We start from the raw sequence: 21188 nt of genomic DNA, 5'->3' as shown, positions 1-21188 counted from the left end.
GTTTGGCTGAAATGCCGTGATTTGTTGTACTTGCAAAGAACTGCAGAGTTTAGTTTGTTGTTGTTATACCCTTGGTGTGCTGTTGTTTAGGTTCTGTACTAAGTCCTTGGCCAAACGTTTTGGCATTGAGGATTCTTGTTTTATTTTCATTTCAGCAGTGTTGTAAAGTCTGCACTTACTCCAGTGATTAGAAATTCAATTATTTGCTATTTATAACTAGTTTTCACTTTCTTATTTTTCAATAGGTATTCCTTAGTATGTTGTTACAATTAATTCATACAAATGTCATTTGAAGTGAAAAGAACTCAGTTGCAGATCTCCCTCTATGGGCTCAACATTATAAACCACTTAAGTGATGTGTACGGTTGTAAATCTGTAGATGGTATTAATGGTTCATTAATCATGTGCAATAGTGAAATAAGTCTAGACTACTCTTTGTGGGGGGGGAAATCAGTTCATACCTTGACTGTTGCTGAAGTAGTTTGCAATGTTATGATTGAGTCCTTAGTTCCATGTCTATCTAGGCCATGGGAATGCTTTCATACTTTTTTTTTTTTCCTGTGATCTGCGTTTAAATATTTTATGGGTAATCTTGCTCCATTCTGCCTTTGAGAATAAGCTTTGATGGAGAATTTAGTTTTGCTCTAGGCTTGGAAGGTGCTTATCGCGGTGTTTCCCGACCGGCGGTTTGTAGGACAAAAGCAGGCGGGTAGCAGCAGCTGGAGAGGCAGCACGCTTTGCCTTGGAGTTACAAAATCCAAAGAACAAGGAGACCTGATAGAAACCCATGAACAGGTAGAGACTTAAACAGTCGGACAGCAGAGCACAGCTAGCAGTTAGAACCGTAGCTCTTTCAGCGTTCCTATACGGTTTCAAAAGTTGTGGAAGCAGCTTTAGAATTCTTTGAAGCTACTGTCTGGAGGTATCTTAAGTACGTGATTGTTGGCTGTCCATCAAGTGGCTTGATTTCTGTCACACGGTCAACTGAGGGCACAACTGCGTGTGGGAGAAGGTGGAGCGGGGTAAGTGGCTATTTCATGAATTGCTGGTGACAGGAAGTTGGCAAAGCTCAATTTAGTTGCATTATTACGCTGCACAACAGCTCAAGATAAACGTGTTTCATGTTCTGGGTGTTTCAGTGCTGTCTGCTGAGAATGTGGCCAAGTAGTTGTTTACAAGAGTCTTGAACCGTCCTCGGTAGTTTCCTTGTGACTTCTAAAACAGGAGAATTGCTTAGAAAATGAGTCTGAGGAATTCTTGGCACCACCTTTATAAAATGCTTTATGTATCCTGCGGAACTGCTACTGAGAGATGTTGTCCTAGGCTTTAGCTGAGGCTACCTATCTTTTTTTTTTTTTTACCTGTCTTCTGATGTAAGCCTTGCTTGGCTTCTCTGTAGAGAAAGAAAACAGAAAGAAAAATATTGAAAATATCTTTCAATATTGAAAGTTATGGGTAGATGTTCTGCAGACATTGTACGTAGTGGTATCTTATCTTCCTTTCTTGTCAAATATGAATGACATTTACATATGCATAAACTTCTAAAATGTAAAACTTTTAAAAATAAATAAAATGAATTCTAACAAACTTTTTTTTTCTTTTATAGAAATATATTAACTTTGAAGTGGAACTAAACAATGGAACCAGATATTATTCGAATGTACTCCTCATCCCCTCCACCGCTAGACAATGGAGCTGATGATGATGATGAAGATGAATTTGGAGAATTTGGAGGATTTTCTGGTGTAAGCACTACTGGTGTAGCTTTTGCTGATTTTGATGCACCAGACTACAGTCATCCAAAGGAGGAATTTATACCCACAAATCATTTTATACCCCTTCATGATTATTCTGATAATGTAGCTAGCATTGCAACTTTCACGTCTGTTAAAAATGTTAAAGACTGCATTGCAGAGCTTCCTACTCCTCCTAAGGAACTTTCTGATACTTTGGCTACTAGTACCAGCAAAGAAAAATCTAAGTTTAGACCTTCAGGTACTGCTTTTGATGTAAGTTTAGAAGATGTAAACAAGAGAGGGGAACAAAGAGAGAACACTGGGAAATCAGAGGGGTTTCCTTCTGATCTTAGAACTGATATAACAGTTGAAAGCCAAGATGAGCAAATAGATGCTTGCAATGGTGAAAAACTTCCATGTCTAGAGATTCTAACAAATGGATTTGCAGCACTGGACCCTGTAAATCCTCAGGGAACAGAAGATCTAGACAGCATCAGTAATTCAAAGGGACTAAAAACTGTTAATGCCCATGGTACTGAGCTAAGTTTGAACTCAATTCCTAGCTCAGGTGAAGGCTTTGCAGATTTTGCAACATTCTCAAACAGAAAAACAATCAATGTAGAGGGAACAGAGCCTACAATATGCACCGTTCTTAGTGAAAGAGACTCTCTGAACGTTCAGGAAAACAACAGAATAAACAGAGTAATTCATACTGAAGAAGAGACTTGTACTGCAGAAGTTAGCTGTGAACAGGATTCCTCAGCACTGGAAGTGAATGAATTTACTGTTTCTAGTACGTTTCAAACAACTGGAAGTTCCATATGCACTACTGAAAATGGAGAAAACAATGGAAGAAGAAAACAACACGATGTAGAAAAGGGCAAAGATTTTTCTCGGCTTGATGATTTTTCAGGAACAGAGGACATCAAGGCTGATGAAGTTGAAAGCTTAAGCACTGATCTCAAAGGAGAAAACGCAGGTGATTCTGAAGAAGTTAAGAACGGTGGAAGTAGTACTGAAGTTGTAGTTTGCCAGGACACACGTGACGATGACTTTGGTGATTTTGGTTCAGTCAGCAGCGCATCTTCCGCTTTTGTTAATGCTCAAGAATCAATGAATGCTTTAGCTTTAGAGGGAACTTCTGAACAGTCCGCACATGTTAGCAAACCTAATGATGCATTTGGTGAATTCAGGGACACAAGTACTGTTTCTCAGCTGCCAGTGACGTTGGATCAAGCTAAACTAAATCAAACCGCTGACACTTTAGAATGTGATGCTACCGGTAAAACTTCTGGCTTAGACTTCCAGCGTACTACTGAGGTAGAAAATGGCGATGATAGTGAATTTGGAGACTTTGATTCAGTGCCAAAACCTCAAGATGAGGGTGTTGCTTTTCAGGACTCTGATGACTTTGCGGACTTCAGTTCAGCAGGTTGTAGCCAGGCTACTGATTGGAATGCTTTTGGAGATGAAGAAAAGGACAGCTGTTCTTGGGCTGCCTTTGGAGACGAGCAAGCTGGTGAATCTCATCACAGAAAAGAGACGTGGCAGTCACATAGGACAGACACATCTGAGAGGATTGATGGTCCAGTATTACACAAGACTGACAGTTTTGCTTCAGCGTCTTTCCAGGGAACTACCAGTAAGCAATCTCAAGAGCCAGCACCTTCAGTTCAGGTAAGGGTGTTTCTGATTTTGCTTGCTCAGGATTATTCTGCTTTTCTGCATAAAGCTCTTCCTGGTTCCTGCTTCTGCATATAACAGATGTTTGGATAGTTCTTGTTTGTCTTGTGGGAGAGATTTAATTTGGTTGGTAGGAAAGACTGGTATGAAATAGTATGCTGCATTTACTTTTTATCTTCTGCACTGCTACTTCCTGCAGGGAAAAAAAGAGCAGGGTATGTTGGAATTTGTATGCATCTGTTCTGAAAATTATATGTGGTCCTTTATATAAACTGATCAAAGTAATAAGCCATCATAAGCCTTTCAGAGCCTGTCATAAGCCTTTCAGAGCCTGTGATACTTCTTCCTTTGCTTCATAGTTTATGGCTTTTTTTGGGAGCCCTCTGATGTTTCCTTTTCATTAAATAGGCATAAAATAAGTGTCTGAAAACTGGGGCTACTAGTTCCCAACTTCTTTCAGCACTGTTCTCTACCATGTCTTCAAAAATCTGATTAAAAATGATTCAGTTTGTTAATAGTTGTGCTCATTTGCTTAGAGAGCGTGATCAGAAGGTATCTGACTTTGCAGGCAAGCGCTGTTGCTATTTGTTTCAAAATTGTCACTGACTTGATCATTAAATATGGCCTGTTGAGTTCTGTCCCTGATATTCCAACTCCTGGGAGTCTCTGTTATGTCATAGAATCATAGAATGGCCTGGGTTGTAAAGGACCTCCAAGATCATTGAGTTTCAACCCCCTTGCTGAGTGCAGGGTTGCCAAGCACTAGACCAGGCTGCCCAGAGCCACGTCCAGCCTGGACGTCAATAGTGGTAAACCCCACATCATAGCAACACTGCAAATACTGGACTGATAATTTCTTGAAGATGCTGCTGTATCCAGTAAGGAGTTCGGTGGATGGTAAAGTAGGATAGTTTCTTACCTCCTAGGTTTTCTGCCTTAGCTGCTAAATGTGTATTAATTCCTAAATTAATTCCTTCTTAGGTCTTTTCACAAGTCATCTTTGAGATTTGTGCCTGTTCATTCATAGATACATTTGTATAAGGATTTAGTACTACCTTATACAAAATTTAGAGCAATTTGGCTTTAAAATTCTGATTCTTGATTTTTTTTTTTTTAATCAAGTCATTCCAGGTGAGTAGTTTAGAATATGTTCTCTTTCTGAAACGTGTAGCAGCACCAGCAGTAAAGGGTTGATGATAGTAACTGTCTAAAAGTTTTGGAATTTCTCTGTCAACAGAAGAAAATGAGGTAAGTCTCTTCTTGCAGGATCTCCTGTAGACTTGGTGACAGCCATTCCTCTTTACGTTTCTTACCAATGACAGACAAAATGGATTTTCAGAAGAAGGCTGTGACAGCCAGAGCTTTGCAAACATAAGCAAGCAAAACAGAGCTTTTAGGGCTTGTCCTTGAGTTCTTGTCACATTAAAAGGTATGAGCCTTGACTCCTGACACTTCCTGCTTCCTGTTTTGTTCAGTGACTCACACACCAAATTTCAAATTGAGTTTGTGAGGCCGAAAAAGGGTCTCAGATGAACCAGCAGATGGATTTTTGTGCCTATGCCAAACCTTCCTCAGTTGCTGGGGACTACCTGAGTGAGCAGGTCCCGTTCTCAAGACAAAAGCACAAACCTATTGTTACCTGCTCTGTTGTTCATTCACCTATTAAATTGTAGAGTGCTCACGTCATTAGTGCAATTAATCCAAATTGTTCCTGCTTCCACTTGAAAGAGATCGTTCAGAATCTAACAAAGGGTGTGGAGGTTATTCTTGTAAATTATCCAGTATTCTGCTAAATCATGCTTTCAAGAACTAATTAGAAAGTTTCCAACATTTATTTTTTTCTTACAGTTTTCCATAATTTTATGATGGAGTTTCAGTTGAAAACGCTTGTGAGTGTTAATTCTTATAAAAGAGGAATTGACAGAGATCCTGTAATGTTTTTTCCCTTCTCGACATCTGTGCTAACAAGCTCAGTTACAGTGGGAGATCTTGGGTGGGCTGTCATAAAGTCGTACAGAAATTTGGTTGGATTTTAAACCAACTAAAGATTTATTCATTCTTCCTCGTTATACTTCGGTCAGCTGGGACTGTTTGGAGATGAAGTGATATTCTGTCTTTTCTGCAAGTGAGGAAGTACAACCCGGAGTTTACTGTCTTGCACCAGCAAGCTACAGAGGAAGTTGAGCTGGATGAGTTTTCTGTGACGCAACAGTTGCCTCAGCCTTGCAACAAATGTTAGTCGCTACATTATTTATCAATTAACTCTTAAAAACAATAGTTACGAATTTTTGCAAGCTTATTTTGTGTTCTGAAAGAGCTTTAGGGTTTCAAAAGACTTTTCCAAATCTGCCCATGTTAAAAAATGCTCTGTTTTAATCTTTAGTAATTCTGTTTGTAATCCAAGGAGCTGTAGTTTGGTACTTTGCAACGAGAAACACTGCCTTGTGTGTTCTGGATATTGAGATGAATTGAGTCAACATGAGCTAACTAATAGCCCCAGTACCTGAAGTGCTGAATACTAGAAAAGTGATCAAAAGCTGAGTTTAATTTTTCTTACTTATGATTAAAGGATGTCATTGAGGTCGAACCACAAAATAGAGCCTTTTTAAAGTACTTGCTAAGAGAGAGAAATACTGCATGTGCTAGACACTCGAGATAGATGTGAAAACTGAAACTTTGGCATACTCTGAAGGCAAACTGGGATCATTTACAAGATACTGTGTACGCTTAATCTGTAATGCTGAGGCTGAAAGGCTCACTGTGGTGTGGTAGTGTAATACTTCTAAATGGTGTATAAACAGAATGACCCTAACATAGTTCTTTGCAAAAGCAGAAAACTGAAAAATATACTTAATCAGCAGCATTACTGTATAAATGTGGAAGTGACATATGCAACAGTGTTCATTCTTCCAGAGAGCAAACGAAAGGAGTTTACTGCTAGCTCAAGTTCCCTCATCGTTTGTCTCTGCATATTTTCTTCTCTGTTCATGCACTGCTTTTTTTCTCTCCTTTCTGGAAGGATAGAGCAAAATGTTGTGTTTTCTGATAATAAGGTGCACGTTAGTCAAGCAGTTTTAAAAATTGTAGATTTGGTATAATGTTTAATTAATAAGTAGACTTCACTTGAATTCAGCTAATTAACCTAGATTTTCCTTATAAAATATAGAATAGAAAAGAAGAAAGTAAGGGGAAAAGGTCACAAAAACAGCCTAATATAGTAACTTCTAGTAGCAAAAAGATCATTTAGTCTTTTCTCCTTTGCCTTTGGCCTAAAAGGCTCTCAGAAGCCTCCGTATGATTGGAAATATGTTATATGTAATATGCTGGATTCTTCTGTTCACTAGCATTAGCTAGTGGAAGGAAAAGGTAATGATATAGAATCATAGAATGGATTGGGTTGGAGGGGACCTCAAGGATCATCAAGTTCCAATTCCCGTGCCACAGGCAGGGTTGCAATCTACTAGATCATGTACTAGAGCAGATTGCCCAGGGCCTCATCCAACCTGGCCTTTAACTCCTCCAGGGATGAGGCATCCACAACCCCTCTGGGCAAATGGGTTTATCGCGTTCAGTTAAAATTACAGAAATGATATGTAATCCATTACATTCCAACTTCTGAGGCTGGAGAACACAGATATTACAGACTGTTTGAACCCATCTTAATACTGCTATGTACCTTAATCACGTCATGTTTTTCTTCAGCTGAAGATATACAGTAGTTTGCTCCAGTATAGCTGCAGGCTTGTGTTTGATATAGGCCTGCCTTTGAGTTCTTTGAAACTGATTTAGGGTGTAGTTGTGGGTGAATTGATTGATCTAACAAGTTTTGAGCAAATCTATACTGCACTTTATGCATTAATCTGCTTTATATGATCATGTAGCACGTGTTTACAAGGAACATAAAGCTCACAGTGCAGCTTCTTGGATGAGATAGTGCTGAGCATTAGTCAGCTGAGGGGGTTATTCTGCAGTACTGTGTTAACAGTATATATAGGATTAAGCAAAGCACGAGAGCAGTTTTTACCTACAGTAGTCATGGGGGTGGGTGAAACGACTGCACAGCTACGTTCAAGGAGTACAAACATTTCTAGAGGAGGAGGAGATGAGCAATGGTTTGCTTGGAAGGCCGAAAGTCTTCCCTGATTCAGCTGAGAGTTAACAAATCTGGAAGAGGGAGAAGGGGAAACAGCCCTTAAAGTGAGGTTAGAGAGCCTGTGTGCTGGAGCTCTTCCTCTTCAGGTTGATCAGTGTGGGTGATGTACAGTTACTAAGCCACAAGCGTACTTCAAGATGAGGAGAACTTTGGATCGCTGTCATGCTGAGATTATTTTGTCTTGGCCAATGAGTGGAGAGTCATCCTCTTGGAAAAAAAAAAAGTAACATTTGGGAGAACTCCAAGCCTGGTTGAAAAATTAGTACACCACCACTAGATCAGAATAGCAGGACTGACTGAAATAAGAAGCAAGTTTTATGCAGTCTAGTGAGAGAACCATCAAGCTTCATTCTGCATTCATGGAAAGTGTAAGACTTGCTCCATTCTTCAGCTGAGGGAGAGGATGAGCTTTTCAGCTAGAGAAGGGAGACAGATTCACATTTGTACACTTAACTTCCCTGTGGTCTATAACTCTTGCATCAGGCAGTAAAAATGCTGAGAAGTCTTATTCTTCCCCAGGCCACTAAAATTTCAGATTTGCTTTGCAGCCAGACTGAGAGCTTTATAGTTACTGATTAAAAATGTTTTCCGGGGGGTTATTTAGAACTACCACTCTTACAACTCTTGTCACAGTAACAGTTTACTCCTTTGGTGAGTTTTCAGGGTTTTTTTTTTGTTTGTTTTTTGGTTGTTGTTTTTTTTTTTTTTTTTTTTAGCTCTTGTGGCATTATACTGATTGAATAACTAAGTAGCATTCTCATGCTGGCTTGTAAATCTTAGCTTAGAACCTCTATTTCCATTATAAATTCACTGTAGTAGTGAATGAAGGTAAGTATAAATGAAACAGTTCCTTTTGGTTTTTATCTGTTAAGAATTTTCTGTCTTATATGTAACTGCTTTTCAAGGGGAGGAGAGAGAGAAGCCACCACCTTGGAATCATGAGAAGTTTCTAGAACACTAGAAGCTAGTGTTGTCTGTAAGCTTTGCTTCTCCTCTTGGCTCAGGTGTCTTTCTGCCTGTAGCTCTTCTCCCACTGCTCCACAAAGGTGCTCTGTTTGCTAAGCAGAGCCTGCACGTTAGAGAAATAAACGTGACCCTTCACCTGGAGAAGTATTAAAGTAGTTGTATGGTGAAAGCCTTGATTCATGTTGACTGTTTACATAGCGTAACCCAAATATATTGTCTTTACAGCAAGCTGCAGCATCTCTTCTTTGCACAGCTCTGAAGAGTGGCAGTGAGCTGTCATCACTGCTGAGTTCACATGCAGAAAGCTAGGGGGGAATAGGTTGCTCGATGGCCATGTTAGCCTTGGCGTGTGGAGGGAGTGCATGGCTTCCGTAGGCTTGTGATGGAGAGGAAAAAGAGATTTTGTAAACCACGTACTTTGGTCTTCCAGCTCAGAGGTCTGGATCTTTCTTCTTCTGTTGACACAGCCCAGAAGATAAGTTCTAACCCTGTGGCTGTAGTTCTCACTCGAAAGTCTGTTACGTCTGTGATATTTTGATTGTTTTGGGTGTTAACTGCCAAATATCTTACATATTTCTCAAGAACTTTTGTACACTCACAGAAACTACGGAGTTTTGAATTTGTTGCTGGAGAATCAAAGTTAATTTTTAGACTGGCAGCTCTGGCCGCCTTTCGTAGGTGCCTGTAAGGATTGCTTTTGTCAAACTGCAGTGCAGAATTCTCAAGTATCAAATATTTCAGTTTCTCAGAAAGTGGAAGAAAGTTTTTTCTTTTAAGAGAATGATTATATAAGCCTAGGAAGAGTGTTCTATCCCTAATGAAGAAGGCATATTTTGGGAGTTACTTGGTGGTATGGCGTGTGGGTACTGGAAGTTAGAAGTTTTCTCAAAGTATGTTGAATTCTTAGAGGATTTCTCTTCCTGAAAGTCATGCTCCTACTGTCCGTGACACGAGTAATATTTTCTTAGTTTGCTTTCTACAAACAATAGAACAAGGTTTGTAGGAGAGAAATGCTTAAATTAATTCAAAATCTTGCTAATGCCGTCAGTACATGGGCACTGTCAGTGCAGTGTTTCCTTAACAATTAGAAGAAAAGCTTCCTTGAGGGACATTGCCTCTGCCAGAGATATGTACATACGTACACTCATCCCTCTGTCTATTTGCACACATAGAAGTAATTATTCTGGTTTGCTATGGAAACAGTTCTTCTCTACTATATATAAGTAAGGGCTGAGCACTTCTGGAGACTTAGAAAAGATGAAGGGAAGTGCAGAGAATGCTATAATTAAAACTGTGCCTGGAATTTTGGCATAGTTTTTGAGCTCAAATTTGAAATTGGGTTCTGAGCTGGTTCATGGAGACTTTCTCTAAATTCTTTCATTATCTAAGTGTGTTCTCAGTCACTATTATGTTCTCAAATGTTCATCTTTTTCAAGAAACTTGATGCCTTCCTATTGTCACGATACAATGCCTTCCTTCTGACTCTTCCCTGTCTCTAGGAATATGTTTCTCTCCTGTATTACTGAAATGAAGGGAGCTTCACCCATTCATGTACATTAATAGCAGCTGACATTGTAGACAGAGTTATTTTTTATAACTTAAGTAGGGCATGCTTTTGTATGCTGAAGCATTGAGATAGAATCCAGAATGACCTTTAGTTATACTAAATGAGCGTCTTTGTTTTGATCAGTTAATACGAAACAGTCTACAGGTATTATAACAATAATGTAACTAGTACTGTATGGCCAAAGTGATTGGGCATTAAGGCATGATTAAACCTAAAAAGAAAATGCTACACTGTGGAACGTGACTCACTACAGTCAGAAAATACCAGTGGGAAAATGAAGAGGAGGGGAAAAAAATGAGTCAGGAATGCTGTGTAATTCACGTCATTTGCTAATATGTTAATAATGGCATTTTGACATAATGCTTTGCAAATGCCTTATAATTGATCTGGTGGCTGTCCCTGTATGGCAGGCACATAGATATTTGCAGGTATGAAAACTGATGATGTTGTAAGCAAGCTAACTGTCCTGCTTTCTGTGGTTAGGAGCTGGCTAGGGACAACAGAATCCTGAGTCCTCATCTTACTCCATCACAAAGAATGGTGATGTTCTGATTGTTTAATCTTTGCCTCTGTGTTGTTTGGTGCTGTATGTGGTGCTGTATATGGTTTGCTGAAGTGAGACAAGAGATGAGGCAAATAAAACAAAAATTCAGGTGGGAAATGCTGTAGATGGTTTCTGTGAAGCAGATGCTCTGTGTGCCTAAGCGTGTGTCCGAGTTGTATTGGTTGGTCTAGTTAAAATACATAACGTCCTCCTACAACCCTACCTTCTCTGAACCTTAAGTAAGTTCAACAGTAAGAGAAAACCTCAGCCTGAGGTTTGTATTTATGAATGTAGCGCTACTGCTGGAATATGCTGCGTCTCCACGGGAGGGCTCTGCAGGCACAGCTCTGCTGGCACATGCTGAAGGATGGATGCTCGAGGGGATTGCTGCCTACTCAGCTCCTCTTCCACATCCCCCGCAGAACAGCAGGCATTAGGGCTGCTGGGTGCTGCCCTCTATACAGGGCAGCAGATAATCACAGAGGTGCCTGCTGAGGAACCCCAGGTGAGTGTGAGCAAGAGAGATTCATGTTGTTCTATTAAAAATAAGTACATTAAAGAAGAGGCTTAGGATTCATTTTAGGAGCGTACGTTGCAGTTGGTACTTTTTAATAAATAAGGGATTACTGGTTACCTGTTTCTAACTGGTTGAACAGGGGGTGGAAAAAAACATGTTCTGTTTCCGTGCTCCATCTGCCGTCTGAGACAGTTCACACAGCTGTAACGAAGCTGAAATTCAGTGGCTATATCAAAATACAACTGAGAAGGGAGAAATTTAAGGAAGGAACTTAAAAAGAAAAAAGCTTACTATTCTGGCTTTTTTTTTATTGTGCTAGTAGGAGATTTTTTTTTGTTTGCTTTTAGCATTAAATCCAGCTGTCAAGGCTCATGGTGGCACGTGTTTGAGCATTCTCCAGTGCACACTGTGGTATTAAAATGCTTTGAAATCATCAGTACAAGTTCATGCTCTTTATAATTCTGAGGCCTTATCCTACACAGCTGGAGTGATTGTGGCAGTAGTCGAGAGAAGTGCAGGCTCTCAGAACTGTAGAATATAGATTTGTAGCCATCTCACAAAACTCCTTGAGTATTTGTATTTATCTACCCATCTTGAGTTTGTAATTTAAGCTAGCGAGATGATGGTCCAATGAGAGAAACGCTGAGAAAATTGTGGTTGTGCAAACCATGCTGCTTTCTAGCCGGCTTCTTACTCAGCTGAAATACAACTTAGTGGGCTTTTTTGGTGGTGCTGGTTTGTTTGTTGTTTGTTTAAAACTGTTTGGCTAGGACAGAAACATTCCTAGAGTAGGCTTTTAAGCCCTGCAGGATCACAGCATTCAGCATCAACTGTCAGAATTGTGAACATGAGGAAAGGCAAACTGCTGGGAGGAAAGAGATTCTTCTTTTTTAGATTAAACAGCTTCAAACGTTTGAAAGCATATTAGTAGATTTGGGGGCAAGGAATGAAGGCATTTGGAAGTTGGGGTTTTTTGTTAAATGATGAATTCATGCGTGATAAATTCTATGTGTAATAGGAAATGAAGCTGAGGATTATAGTTTTTCTACATCCGAATCATTGATACCAATAGGTTGTTTTTTTTTTTTTAGGAAGTGTGCAGTCTTTGCACTATAAATGTTCTTGCTCTTTATTTTTGAGCTAAATTTTGTGAGGCTTTCAACTACATACTTCTTACAACAAGTGAGTCTGTCTTCTGAATCCGCATTATATATCAAGTTTGGATGGAAGGGCATTGTCTTTAAATGAAATGTTACCTGTTTTCCAATTTCAGATAACACTCAGTACCAAAAATGTGTTCAGTAAAACTCTTAGTGTGTAGAATTGGAGACTTCCCCGTGTATTAAGCTATATTTACTTAAAATTTTTTGCATACATTTGTTGCTAATTTGTAACAAAGAGTAACTCACTAGTAAGATCTTTTCTGAACTCTTCTGTAAGAACTCAGAGAGGGTAAGACCCTTACTCTTTCTCAATAACTAATGGCCTGTATTTGAGGGTAACCAAGTCATGTGGTTCTCTGGCAGCTCTGTAGCTTGAGGTAAGTGAAGCTTTGCATCAGCCACCAATTGTTTTCCATCTTAATTTTATAATTTCAGACTAATTTTCTTTAAAACAGTTAACAAAAGTTGGTGAAAATATCTTTCTCTTTGATACAGACAACGTTGTTATGTCGTCTGGAACGAATATTTGAAGTCTGTTTTCCTTCCATGCCTGTTCTTGAAATTGAAAAAGAAATAATTTCCTTGAATCATTTGCTGGAAGCGGGTGGAAAGCAGACAGCAACTGAGGAGACCTCAGCAAATACTGGGTAAGAAACTGCTAACGCGCTTATTTGAAATGAATTAGGAATATATCTTATGTGGGAACGTAAAACATACAGCAGTAATTCAAGATGAGTTGTTTCCATTGATTATTTTTAAAAAGTATTGAGTAAGATGAGCCATCTAGCGGAATGGTTGTTTTCAGTGATTGCGCTGTGCCAGGGATATTTCACTTAGTCAGCAGCATCTCTTTTAAGTGGTGTCTCTGTGATAATCAGAATGTATCTTATTAGTTACACTTGCTGTAAATTGCTGTATTTATTGGTATGATGGTGAAATCTAAGTAGGCCTTGTTCTGCCTGCTGTGGACATCATTTTCCAATTAGAAGTCTGAAATATAATTGTTTGGAGAACACTGTGCAGTTTTGGTTCCCCAGAGTGTCAGTGCTTGTGTGTAAGTTTAATTGGAATGTACACGAAGACACTTGTATTGAAAATGAGAATAAAAGTTGAAAGCTGGTAAGCTGCTGTTCCTGTTGGTGATGTTCAATTCATGATGGGTTGTGCAGGGAGCTGACGGATGTGTGGACAGAGCTGCAGGATATCCACGATGCGTATGGACTGCGATACCAGTGGGGTGGCTCCCACAGCAACAAAAAGCTTTTGTGCTCCTTGGGAATCGACACGAGAAATATTGTGAGTCTGTCAATAAAGCTTTCTGAATAACAGAGCTGCTTTAAATGTAGTATTAGGTCGAAGTGGTTCTGTATGAATACTTGCCTCTTAATTGTATAGCTGCGCTAAACATAAGTTTTCATGGCATACTGTCTTACAACTTGAAGTTCTTACAAGTCCTGTTAATATTAAAAGTTTCATTTACTTTAACCGTTGTGTTTAACGTAACGTTTGTTCTCTTCTACTAATCTCATACAAGTTTGAAGCAACATTGAAACAATATTATAATCACTAAAACAGTGTGGCAAAACCTCTTAAGAAAATTTTCTTGTTGTTTTATCAGCTCTTTACAGGCAACAAGAAACAGCCTGTCATAGTACCCATGTATGCAGCAGGACTGGTAAGCTGTCTCGGTGTTTTGGTTTTTTTTTATAGTTGCCACAGCATTATATAGTGAAATACATTAAATAGCACTGAGCACCAAGTATGATGGAAGATGTGTCTGTAACTTCAGTTATGGTTTAGGCATCAGTTGAAATTGTACAAAAGAATAATGAAATACGCAATTTTTTTTGTGAAATACGCGTGCAAGCACGTGTTTTAGTATTTTAAATGAAAAAAGTATTGATTTACTCATTTCATAAAGCAAACTATTTATCTAACATGGTAGGCTAGCTAGTCTAAGCATTTTATAGAAAGAAAAATTGATCAAAGTATTATATGAATGTGTAAGTGGCAATAAAAAGTTCTTCTTATTGATTTTTAACTGTTAAATACAAGATAGAGATGTAAAGATGTCAGTTGAAACTTGACGCAGGAAACTAGATGGTTAAATAGTAGTTAGAAATAATGAATGAACATCACAATAAATCAAAATGTCAATGCATAGCAGCAGTTGTGGGAAGCCCTGGCACTCAGACCAGATGCTTTAAAGAAAGGTTAGGAATGGGTGGGCAGCTACGATACTCCCTCTCTTGTGTGCAGGAAATTTTCTCAACTCTCTGAAGCGTTCCTCTTCATGCAGCTGTTTCTCTGGGAGACTGTTTATTAATTACTTGATTGCATCTTAATGTCCCCAGATGAAAAGAGAAGCATAGGAATGTTTTGCAGTGTTACTGGCATATTAACAAAGGACCCACATATGTATTAATAAGGGACCCACATATGGATGTGTATATAAATTTAAAAAACTTGCAGGGATGGAGTCTGTGGTTCCTGAGAATTCCCATTCTTCTGAAACGTTTTTATTCTTTTCCTAACTTTTCTGCTTCTTCCCTTTTCTCTTCCTTTCCTGCCTCTGCACTCTGCTCCCAAGCCAATAGACTGTTTAGGCATAGGAGAAATATTTTATGGAAAGTATTGTTATATTGCCCCTAGTGTTAAATAAAAATAGCAAGTGTAATTTAGATTTGTGTAGACTGTGAAGGAAAGCCAAGTAACTTGCTGTAGTAGGATCAGCTGTTTTCACCTAAGTCAATGCTCTGCAGTTCTTGCTTGTTGTTAGTAACAGTAAGATTATTCAGAAGATAAGATTTGCCTTTTTTGCTAGTTTGTGTAGTACTGCCTATGTATTTTATATATGTATGTTTGTGTAGCTTTTTAGAAAAAAAGAATGTGTTTGTTCTTTTTAATATGGTCATTCACAAATTGAATATAAAAGGGTTACAGTTTCCTTTGGCTTAGTGTAATTTAATCTGTAGGTTAATTTCCTAGAGTGACTTCTGTAGTTAATTCCCAGCGCAGTTGTTTTCTCACATATCAAGGTCAGCTCATGCACTTCTTTGGATGTAAGCATGGTATTCTGCTAAACCAGGAGATAATGCATCTCAGAGCAACTGCTGTTTTCTTCATGTAACGTATTTGTGACTATTTGAATGTGACATGCAATTTTTTTTTTGCAATGGATTGTTGTTGCTGATGAATTATCTCCTAAGTTGTTTATGTACTTAAGCACATGATAAGTTGGGTGGAGATGATGTTCCCAGTGAAGTGGCTTGATTCTTTGTCTTACTGCGCTACTTCAGGTGTTTCTGTGCTGTCCAGAAGAGTTGGTTGGTGGTAAAATTCCAGGCTCCACTAGCATGCTATAGAAATGTTTGTGAGACAGCTATCTTGGTAGCTGATTTTCTGAAATTATTTAAAACATGCTTGTAACAAATCCAGTGGTTTTATTTTTACATACTTCAGTGTTCAGAGGTGGTTTGCCTATCTCAGGGTGAACCTTTGTCTATGTATAGGCTTTTCTTGACTTTTAGTTTCGTTCAGGAGGATCAAAGATTTCAGTCATCTTTTGTAGCTCTTTAGCTTTTGAACTAAAAGCTGAAGTTTGGGCTGTTTAAAGTAAATAAAAGAAGTAGTATTTGTTCACTTTCTTAATGCTTTTTAATGCATTTTTGGCCATGTCAGTAGTTATGGCTCTTAGGATCATTCTACAAACTGATAATTTGACTGGTTTTTTTTTTCTGAGTGAATTACTTGTTGAAACAGAATGAATGCACTCCCTTCCAGTGTCTGCACTTCTTGTAATCTATATGTGCGTGTGTATGTATACATGCAGGCATGTGATTTTTTTTCTGTTCTATTTTATTTTTAGGGTATGCTTGAGCCTACCAAGGAACCCTTGAAACCAATATCTGCAGCAGAAAAAATAGCTTCCATAGGACAGACACCTCCTGTATCACCAGAGATGAACACATGTGCATCTGATCAGTTCCAGGTAAAAAAAACAGAGAGAGAGGGAGAAAAGAAAAAGAATGAATGAGGGAAGTAATGGAATGCCTTGCCTCTTCCTTCATATTTTAATTATTTAAGTTTTCAAAGGCACCTGTATGTAAAGGGCAGGTGTTGCATCAGATTGAAGACATACTGTTGGATCTACTCTTCATGTGTGACTGGAAGCGAGTACCCATAAGACTACAGCAGTTGGTGGCCAACATTTAAGAGTCCTGATGATATCTACTGGTATATAGCAAGTTAGTTTAAAAGTCCTTCCTCTGGCTCATGTTCTATCTTTACTTTATCTAAATCTTATCGTAGTTTGACAGTGCTTAGGTTTTTTTTTGGTTGTTTTTTTTAATGATTACATTTCCAGGTATACTGTTTATGCTTTTTCCTTTTCCTTTCTCTTTCAGAGTAACATAAAAAAACCAGCCCAGTAGCCTGGAAAGAGATTCTGGGTACAATCATTACAAGCATGAGTACCTGATTTTTTTTTTTTTTTATTATCTGAGTTCTGTGTCAGATTGTTGTGAATAATTATCTGTTGAACAGTTCAAAGTCACTTCTGGTTTCTGTTGTCTAAGCCTGATACAGAATGAGTTCAGAGGAGCTTAGGAGTGAGCTTTTGAATTCAAAATTTTTTGGGTTTTTTGTTTTTCTGGTATTCTGATATTAGAAGACCTTTTATGTTGTGTGTCGTAGTATGTCTGGTTGGCAGCTAGCTAGCTAGCAGGATATGCAAAGACATTTAATTTTCCATGTCACTACAGCGGTGCTTGGCACGTATTCAGAGAAAGTCAGCTTTGTCTCTCCTTAGCACAGGTCTTGCTTAATCTGCCCAGCATTTGGTTACTTGCTGTGCTTGTGTCTTCTGATTGAAGGCATTCCAGAATGAGTTACCCTTGTGCTATACCTAACCTTAATTCTGGGTATAGTGATTTCCTGGCACTTGTTGCTTTGCTGTAGTGCAGAGCTCTGACTGGCATACTTATACCAATGGAGAAATCTTTTTCGTTGTGGAATAGCAGTAAGTTGGTGGGCTCAGTACTGAGGTTGTTTATTATAAAGCACTATACATATTTGGTGACACATCCTCTGTCTACTGACCCTCACGAATCCTGTAGTTGAACTGAGCAGCTGAGGTATATATTAGAAAAAGATAACAGTTAAGATTATTGCAACCACTCTGAGCTGAAGAAATCAAGTGTCTAACGTGTATATTTGAATGGATTTAGAAAATTTCACTGGCTCTTTGCAAAGTTTAAGTTTTTACTGGGAGAAGCATAGATTAAACCCTATAGCATAGAGACCTGCAAGAGCCTAGGGTAGCAGTATCTCTGATGTATCCCATCTTCCTAGTTGCCTGGCAGTCCTAATGCTGAGCGCTGGAAATATGAACCCCTACTTATCAAAGTCCAGATTTTCCTTTAGTCATGAGTGTTTTGTATTTTTGGGTACTTCCATAGCAGACTATCCAATTACTCGTCACAATTGCTTAATTTTCTTGTCCCTTAGCTTACTATTCTCACAAGTCCATTTTAGTTCAACAGTTGTGACCTATCAATACATAGAAAAAGCTTTAGTGGTATCTGTCTGCGTTGCTGGCCTTAGATTATTTTCTTCCATGAAAGACAAATACTAAAATAAGCTTTCAGAAAAGAGGTGAGTTAAAGCTCTAACCTTTAAGAACACTAAGAGGCTGCAGTTGAATGACATTAAGCTTCTGGGCATGGACAATCAACTGTGGTCTCAGACACTTTGTTTCTGTCTTGGCATTATATTCTCTTAATGCCTGATGGTTTTAGCTTGCTTTTGGAAAAATAAAGTTTGCTTCACTTCACACAGGCTGCCTTTTAGGAATATTTTGCTTTTTAGTGATATTGAGAAAATGTACCCAAACTTTCCTAAACATTTAATTATGAACTGTGCTGTAGATGTTAATTAATATGCAGTGGAAATATAGTAGGTAATTTTAGCGGACCCAAAAATTACATATTCTAAACACTCATAATTTAGGTACAATTATACGCATATTTAAGCTTAACTAAATAACTACACATTAATCTGTTGAAATGTCTTAAGTTCTTCCATTTTCAAATGATGGTGATGGGTCATGCTTGTATGCAGAAACGTCGGAATATTGGCTTCCTCATTGGAAAGAGAGATCTTGGTTAATAGAGTTCTATGCTTTGCTTCGGAAAGAAGGAAAGTTCTCTTGCTGACAGCCTAGCATTTGTGAGACTTGTATACAGATCAGTGGCTCTGTGTGTGTATGATGCTGATGAAATAAGACTTAGGAAAAAAAATACTATGTTGATGCAAAAATGAAGGTGGGAGGAGCATTTGTAGAATCACAGAGATATCTTCATAGTTTTTAGGTTGTGGATGAATGGAGGAAAGCATGCAAAAATTAAAACAGCATTTGAAATCAAGTGACTGAGGAGAAAAGAAGCAAATCAGCTGCGATAACTTTTCCTAGTTATTGTATAAATTCTGTATGTTCTGGCCTTGTTCCCTGCAGCAGTTCTCATTTGGGTTGTTTAGGGCGTGGAAATACAGTGAGCAAATCTCCTTCTGGGCCATTCAAGCTGTAATGACAAGGTTTTAACTTGTCAAAAGAATACGTCAAGGAAGTTAAGGTACTGATTGATATATCACGTTATTTTTTTTCTTTAGTATAAAGGTAACTTCTAGACTTGTTCTGATTTGTATTTGAAGGTAGTGTCTAGACTTTTCTTTGATATGTTGTTTATCGAGACTTTTGGGGTTTTATTTCTCTGTTCATCTGTGCTGTAAGGCAGTGAACAGACAGTGAAATAATCCCCTGATTACTTTTACCTGTGTCTAAGAGCATGGTGTCCTGCAGACTTTGCTGGTCTGAAATACAAGGTCCCATCAAGGCACAAGTGTAAGAGAGAATGACTGCTCAAATAGCCAAACACTGATGGTGAAAGCCCACAGACAGGTGCCCTTCTCTTCTGTTCTACAGCATTTGCTGAAGTGGCCTTCTAGACTGTGGCTGTTTTTAGTCAGCACAACTAAAATATAGTCCAATGCTTGTTAAAGACATTGTTATCTGGGCTTAATGTTCTCTGATTTCTCTTGATTTGTTATTGTTCTCTGGTTAGTGTAATTTAAAATTTTATTTACCTTCTTCTCTTTGGCTTTTTTTTTTTGCAAAAAGTTACATAAATATTTCTGCTCTTTTGCTATTGTTTCAAAGTATTCTATCTTTATATATATATCTATCTTTGATAGAGTTGAGTGGTAACTTTGTCCCAGCATACAGGATAGCTTTGTGGTTTGTTACCTGCTTAGTTTTGCTTATTAAGCTTAATGTTGGAATAGAAATCTACGGTGACTCAGTCTCTTCTAGAAGAAAATTACCAGTAACTCTTTTCTGCATGTGCCTATTACAGCACATCTGCATGCATATAACATGATCTCTAATTCAGAGGCTTATAACAGAATATGTATCTTACACTTGTTGGGTTTTAGGGATTGAAACTTAATTAAACCTCATGGGGTGACAGTCTTTAAAAACACTCTTAATTACATAAGGGACCATCAGGACTTCTAACAATGACAGATGCAAACTACCATATAATTGGCCACCAGCCAAAGACTCCATTATGGAACTGCTCTCCAGTTACACATGTGAGAAAGGTCCACGTATATATGTAGCTCTGACAGAGTAAGAGGAAAAAATCTGCAGGTAAGAGGTAATATAGGACATAAATATTCTATTAGATGCAACTGAGTTGCTTAAAGGTGGTGTCTCAGGAAAAATACATTTGGAGCTCTTGTAATTGTGCCAATGGCTACCACAACAAAATGTATGAATGATGTCTGTGTAACCCTTTCTCTGAAAGTCATGTTTATGGTGCTCATCTGGGGGATGTATTTGAACATTGCTCATACATTTGTATTACAAGTCTTCCTATCTTTCCCTCAGCTATAAGACAACAAAATACTTCCCTTTAGTGAGGGGAAGGGATGAGGGAGGAGTTTTCTTGGCTAATCATTGACATGGAAACAAACACTTAACATTTTAGATTTTTGAATGTGAAAAATATCTTACATAATGCCATTCTAAAATTACTGTGTGAAAACATCTCTTCCTTTTATCTAAATGAAATATGATGCAGTAAAATGAGCAGGCATTTTAGTTTTCTCTTCCTTACTTTCTGAATGCTCAGAGTAATGCTCTGGCAGATAAGAGTACACTTTTTCTGTACTATGTCCTGTAATCTAAGATGGAGGGAGGAGTGAGAGCAGTTTTCTTTGGATCTCAATGTTCTTCTAGATTGGGTGCTTTTCTTTAAAGTGTTTTATTGAAATACTGGTTGTGAATACAGTAGTCCAGCAACCTTGCAGACACTGAAAGACAGAACATTTATATTCCTGTTTGCAGGGCATGTTTCCCTTATATGAGTTCAGGTACCTCAGAATAGTTAGTTTTCTTAGGGCCAAGGACATTAGAACAGCAAACCTTTCCTTTCTAGTTTATTGACATTTGTCTCTGTCCTCTCCTTTTGCTTTGTTTGCTGGTGCGTGGACCAGGGCTTGCCAAGATCCTGTTTAGATGAGCTCTGATTTACTTGCCACCCCCTTTTTTGCAAGCGATTGAAGCCAGCGGAGTGGCCTCATCCCACGGAACAGAGTAGTTAGTATATGCAGTATATTTACTGATTTGGAGTTGGCTATCTTTTTTTTTTATCCATTTTAGGAAGAATTCGTCACATCCTTTGCCCTCTCCTTAGCAAGTCCGAGAATCGTGTAATCATTAAGGTGAAAAGCCAAGCCAGCCATTTTTATCACCTTTTCCATGCTATACTGTCATGGACTCATCAGGACTCATCAATC

The 21188-nt window shown here is 38.4% G+C and overlaps 1 protein-coding gene across 3 annotated transcripts in view; it reads left to right on the top strand.

The window, feature by feature from the left end:
* Nucleotides 1-21188, top strand: part of AFTPH (aftiphilin) — a 45517-nt gene that overhangs the window by 10759 nt on the left and 13570 nt on the right. For all 3 annotated transcript variants that reach the window (XM_021389821.1, XM_021389822.1, XM_021389820.1), the window contains exons 2-6: nucleotides 1607-3413; nucleotides 12825-12976; nucleotides 13499-13625; nucleotides 13948-14004; nucleotides 16198-16320. In XM_021389821.1, coding sequence (XP_021245496.1) covers nucleotides 1638-3413; nucleotides 12825-12976; nucleotides 13499-13625; nucleotides 13948-14004; nucleotides 16198-16320 — 2235 coding nt within the window. In that variant the 5' untranslated portion in view covers nucleotides 1607-1637. The remainder of the gene's footprint in view (nucleotides 1-1606; nucleotides 3414-12824; nucleotides 12977-13498; nucleotides 13626-13947; nucleotides 14005-16197; nucleotides 16321-21188) is intronic.

This window comes from Numida meleagris, chromosome 3 (genome assembly GCF_002078875.1).
Source record: "Numida meleagris isolate 19003 breed g44 Domestic line chromosome 3, NumMel1.0, whole genome shotgun sequence".
Classification (NCBI taxonomy): domain Eukaryota; kingdom Metazoa; phylum Chordata; class Aves; order Galliformes; family Numididae; genus Numida; species Numida meleagris.
This window is presented reverse-complemented; position numbering and strand designations above follow the sequence as displayed.